This window comes from Salpingoeca rosetta (genome assembly GCF_000188695.1).
Source record: "Salpingoeca rosetta unplaced genomic scaffold supercont1.41, whole genome shotgun sequence".
NCBI lineage: Eukaryota > Choanoflagellata > Craspedida > Salpingoecidae > Salpingoeca > Salpingoeca rosetta.
This window is the reverse complement of record NW_004754893.1, coordinates 91412-97173: the sequence shown is the minus strand read 5'-3', so window position 1 is coordinate 97173 and position 5762 is coordinate 91412. Positions and strand designations below refer to the sequence as shown.

Genomic DNA, 5762 nt, shown 5'->3' with positions numbered 1-5762 from the left:
CCGACCCCCACAAAAAAAAGGCTGTCCCGCCCCGCAAACGCGAGAGAGTGTGTGTGTGTGTGTGTGTGTGTGTGTGTGTGTGTGTGTGTGTGTGTGTGTGTGTGTGTGTGTGTGTGTGTGTGTGTGTGTGTGTGCGAGAGCACGCATATGAGTGTTTGTATCCGTGCGTGTTGTGTGTGTGTGTGTGTGTTTGTGTGTTTGACTGCTTGTTGGGTGCCTGTGCCACCTTGCTTCATTGCTTGCTGTCTTGTGTTAGTCCAGCGCAGTGCATTTATCTTCATCTTCATAACAGAGAGTCAGGGAGCGAGAGCGTGCAACACGTGTGCTGTTCGGCATCACAATACAACGAACAAATGTGCTTCCACATATCGTGTGGCAGTGTCACGACAGCGCAGCGTCGCGAATCGCGCTCTGCACATCAGACAACAGGTGCTTGTCCTGGTGACATTGCGTGGATGGCAGGGGAAGAGTGAGCGTTGAGCGGTTACGACGCACAGAGAGAGAGAGAGAGAGAGAGAGAGAGAGAGAGAGAGAGAGAGAGAGAGAGAGAGAGAGAGAGAGAGAGAGAGAGAGAGAGAGAGCACAAACGCACACAGAGAGAGCACACACACACACACACACATGTCATGTGCGGCTGAACTGACCGACTGGGTGGCGGTGACGACACATCGGCGCCCGAGGTGCTGGACTTCAATGCCGCGTATCCTGAACGCCGTGTCGCCCAGCCGCCGCAGGAACATGTCGTGCTCTTTGCACTGCAGATGAGAGTGGCCACGTGTTGTGTGTGTGTGTGTGTGTGTGTGTGTGTGTGTGTGTGTGTGTGTGTGTGTGTGTGTGTGTGTGTGTGTGTGTGTGTGTGTGTGTGTGTGTGTGTGTGTGTGTGAGCGTACCACGTGAACAGCGTTTCCACACAAATGACAACAACGACAATCAGACGACAACCCTTCGTGCACACCCCAGCGACCAGGCAGTTCACAACACCTCACCCATGCCGTGAGCGCTGCCTCCAGTGATGTGGGTGTCAGCGCGGGCGTCTTGAGCGTCTGTTTGAATGTGATTGTGTGCACGTCCACACCACGAGAACTCGCTTCCCGATGCGACACCACCTGTGCGTACATGTGTGTGTATGAGTGTGTGTGAGTGTGTGAGTGTGTGTGTATGAGTGTGTGTGAGTGTGTGTACGAGTGTGTGTGCGTACATATGTGTGTGAGTGTGTGAGTGTGTCTGAGTGCTGAGACTCATCAAACGGTCAAATATGCATGCAAGCAGGCAGGGCAACTACAGCACACGTGTGAAGACACCTTCAATGATGTGGAGTGACGGAGAAGAACGCCGTGCACGCGCACTTCCTGCGGGCGAATCGGTCCTGTGATGATAACGAACGATTGTTGAAGTTGCAGACGCGCGAGTGTGCGCGCGTGAACGTGTGAGAATATGCGTGCGTGGGAATGTTGTTGTCGTCGTCGTGGCAGGTGGACATCACTAAACAAATGCAGTAGCGTGGCAGGTGCAACAACAACATCATCATCACCGTCATCACCACCACCACCGCTGTTCCTCTTTCCATCTTCAACACGTGTGTCCCACGGCCAGCCCACCATGCTTCGTGTGGAGCACGGGTGCACGTGTGAGGAGCTGGTTCGAAATGTCGATGGGGACCGGCGGCGAAACGCTGATCTGTAACCGCTCGCCTGCAGCAGCAATGGCACGCGTAGGATGGGTGTGAGCGTGTGTGTGTGTGAGCGTGTGTGTGTGTGTGTGTGTGTGTGTGTGTGTGTGTGTGTGTGTGTGTGTGTGTGTGTGTGTGTGTGTGTGTGTGTGTGCGTCGGATGTAGGAACGAACCAGCACGCCTCTGTACCTGTCCCTCGCCCCTCTCAAGCCGTGTCCCTTCCGCCGACACACATACCGTTCTTTGGGAAGAAGCAAGGCGTGTCGAGCTCTCTCCTGACGCGGTCTGCCAGGAACTCCATCTTCTTCTGCACTCCGCCGCCACAATAAGCACGCGCACGTGAATGGGCGTTTGCGTGAGAACGCGACGCCACCACCGATGCAGTAGTAGAAATGGGAAATGGTCAAGCTCAACACTCAAGAACACGCACGCACACACACGCATACACACGCATACACACGCATACACACGCAGGCACACACACACACACACACACACACACACACACACACACACACACACACACACACACACACACACACACACACACACACACACACACACACACACACACACACACACACACACACACACGCACGCGCGCGCGCGCATTCGCCACCTTCTCTCCGTGGACGAGGACGACATTCTTTGCGCCGCACTGCTTGATCAGCGTCATGATCCCTGCATGAGGGAAACGTCAGACGCATGTTAGCTGCAGGAGGTGTGGAGCACGTGTTGCTTGGGTTGTGGTGCGCATTGTGAGTCACTGGACCGCACACTCACTCACTCATACACTCACTCATTCACACACACACACACACACACACACACACACATACACACACACACACACATACACACACACACCCTTTGCGTCTGCGTGTGCGGAGAAGGAGAGGTATTCCACCTGCAGCCGCACATTCACCATCTGCTGGCCAACGCGAATCTCTTTCTTCCCCGCAATCACCTGGGGGAACAGCAGCACGTGCACACAGCACGCAGATGAGCGCACGCCAGCATCAGCAAGTGGAATTGAAGGAAGAAGGGACAAGAGACAAACTGGTGCGAGCACCGGAACACACACAAGCATGTACCCACGCACACACGCACACATCGACACAACGCACACTCGTACTTGTGCGCCGACGGTGCCAGCAACGCAGTAGCCGGGAAGAATCACCTACAAGACGTGTTGGATGTGGATGGTGGATAAGTTGAGAGGGGGGTTACGCATTCACATTCTTGCTCACTCAAGTACACACACACACACACACACACACACACACACACACACACACACATACACACACAGCAACGCACCATGTTGCGTGGGTCGCCGGCCCACTTGGCAAAGACCTCGAGAGCAACACCGGCGTGCAGCATGCCCGGCGTGGCAAAGAGGACCTGGGGTCCGGGCTGGTCCGCATACGAGCGATCAAACGCACGAATGTGTTTGAAGTCAAACAGGTTGCGGTCCACAAAGGTGTCCTTGATCTTCTGGTTGGTGTACATGACAAAGAGCCGATAGTACTCGTTTGCCTTTTCCGTCAGACCCGTGGAGAAGTAGATGGGCGTGTCCAGCTTGTAGCGTTCCCAATACGTCTCCAACAGGATGCACAGCTCCTGCGCCCGCCCGAGGGCAAACACGGGGATGAGCACCTTCCCACCGTTCTTCACGCAGCGGTGCACTTTGGTGAGAAAGTCGCGCTCGCGGCAGCGTTTGGAGTCGCGGATGGTCGTGGCATATGTGGACTCCGTGATGATGGCGTCGGGCTGGCAGAAGTCGATCCAGGCCGTGCCCAGGTGCCGATCGGGGGTCATGTTGTAGTCGCCCGTGTACACCACGCTCTTGTCGCCGACGCGCACGTGGAACATGGCGGCGCCGAGCACGTGGCCGGCGTAGTACGCCTTGATCTCAATGTCACCGGGCAGGGTCACCGACTGGTGCAGGTCAACCGGCTGCACCTTGCTCATGCAGTCCTTGATCATCTGGCTGGTGAAGAAGTTGCGCTCGCCCTTGCGCTCCACGGAGATCTTGCGGTAGTCCTCCAGCAGCAGCGGGCAGATGGCCTTGGTCGGGTAGGTCATGTAGATGGGCTTGTCATACCCGCACATCTCCGAGAAGAACGGCAGCGCGCCGCAGTGGTCCAGATGGAAGTGGCTGATGATGACCACATCGATCCGCGACGTGAGATCGCCGTCCGCCAGCACGGAAAAGTCCGGAAACCGCCGGTCGTCGTTGTAGCCCATGTGCATCCCACAATCAAACATGATTGTCCGCCCATTCATCTCCACGATGATGCAGCTTCGCCCAACATCCTGGCCCGCGCCAAGCGGCAGCACCACAATCCCATCCGCAGCAGCCACAGCGCCGTCGTGCTGGTGCTCACCCTGCTCATGCTGAAGCTGATGTGTCTGCTCTCCACCACCGCCGCCGCCGCCACCAACAACGCGCAGCATCTTGCTTGCTTCTTGCTTGTTGCTTGTCGTTCTGTTGTCTGCGCCAGTGCAGAAATACAGGCATATCATCCAGCAACTCTCCCAACTGTGCCAGAGGAGGAGGGAGAAGCTGAAGAACTCGCTTCTCTCCTTTGGTTCTGTGGTCTTGACTTGTTGACATGAGCTGTTCGCACGAAGAGAATGAAGCAGGGCAAGAGAACAGGCTGCCTGCAGGCACGTGGTGGGTTGCTCCTCGCGTTGCTGGCGGTTGCAGTGTGCTGGATGCCGTTCAAGATCAGCAGCGTTGTTGGAGAGGTGACCATGGTGGAGGATGATGCGGGCGCGCTTCACATCAACACCAGCGATCCAGCGAGCCAACCCGTGTTTGTGAACGGAATGAATGTGGATGCGCTGTTCGAGATGGTCACAGCGCAGCAGAGCATGCTGCAGGAGCACCAGCAAAACGTGCAGGCACAGCACAGTATGATTGCCAAGCGGCAGGACGTGATCAGCTTGAACCAAGCAAGGATCGACGCGCTGAGAGCTGAGGTGTGCAGTGCCAGCGCAGATACCTTCGGACAACTCAGCTCAAGCAACAACAAGTGGGTGGGCGGCGTGCTTGGCAGCAACGGCTTGATCTATGCCGTTCCGTTCAATGCGGACTCCGTTCTCATCATCGACCCGAGTACGCACACAGTGGACACGACCACCATCTCTGGGCTTGGGACAGACACCAACAAGTGGGCCGGTGCAGTTGTGGCCCACACTGGTCTCGTCTACATGTTCCCGTCAAGCAGGGCAAGCATGCTCATCATCGACCCCAACACGAACATATCTGACACGACAAGCATTGCGTCGCTTGGCTCTGGAGCCGATAAGTGGTGGAGTGGTATCGCGGCCGACAACGGCCTCATCTTTGGCATCCCCAGCAGAGGCGATTCTGTGCTGATCGTCGACCCAAGTACCAAGACTGCTGATGCCACCACGCTACGTGTAGTCGGCACACAAATTAAGTGGTACAGTGGCGTGCAATTGCCCAACGGCCTTATCTACTGTATGCCCGTGTACTTATCGTCGATCCTGGTCATCAACCCCGCGACCCTCACCATCCAAATAGTCAGTGCAGAGAGAAGTAGCGGAGGTTACGGTGGTGTGCTTGCCAGCAACGGCCTCATTTTCACCATTGCTGGCCGCGTCTTCACAAGGCTTGTCATCGACCCATCCACCAACACCACGACCAAAGTCGGTGTTGCCGAGGAGGAGCAAACAGACATTCAGTGGATTGGCGCTGTGCCAGCCCCAAACGGCAACGTCATCGGCATTCCATTTTATTCCCCAGCGGTATTCATTTTGGATCCATCCACCAACACCGTCGATACAACGACCATTTCTTACCTTGATGCATCAGGAGGCAAGTGGTGGGATGGTGTTCTTGCCAACAACGGTCTCATCTACGGCATTCCACACAACACCGACACGGTCCTCGTCATTGACCCGGGATGCTGAGGCGCGGTGGTGCTGTTCTCTGTTTGACTGCTGCTGGGCCTCCAGTGTATAATGTTGTTTCTCTCTCTCTCTCTCTCTCTGTGTGTGTGTGTGTGTGTGTGTGTGTGTGTGTGTGTGTGTGTGTGTGTGTGTGTGTGTGTGTGTGTG

At 56.0% G+C, this 5762-nt stretch overlaps 2 protein-coding genes across 2 annotated transcripts; one reads left to right on the top strand and one right to left on the bottom strand.

The window, feature by feature from the left end:
- Positions 1-219: 219 nt before the first annotated feature.
- Positions 220-4176, bottom strand: PTSG_11161 (integrator complex subunit 11). Its single transcript, XM_004987752.1, has 10 exons — positions 2991-4176; positions 2806-2850; positions 2538-2637; positions 2290-2351; positions 1908-1977; positions 1599-1691; positions 1302-1366; positions 987-1106; positions 645-755; positions 220-438 (listed from the first exon to the last, which is right to left on the bottom strand). The coding sequence occupies exons 1-10, from the start codon at positions 4128-4130 to the stop codon at positions 382-384; spliced, it is 1863 nt and encodes a 620-aa protein (XP_004987809.1). The 5' UTR covers positions 4131-4176; the 3' UTR covers positions 220-381.
- Positions 4177-4196: 20 nt separating this feature from the next.
- PTSG_11160 (uncharacterized protein) lies at positions 4197-5716 on the top strand. Its single transcript, XM_004987751.1, has one exon. It carries the CDS (start codon positions 4311-4313, stop codon positions 5613-5615), a length of 1305 nt encoding a protein of 434 aa, XP_004987808.1. The 5' UTR covers positions 4197-4310; the 3' UTR covers positions 5616-5716.
- Positions 5717-5762: the final 46 nt, after the last annotated feature.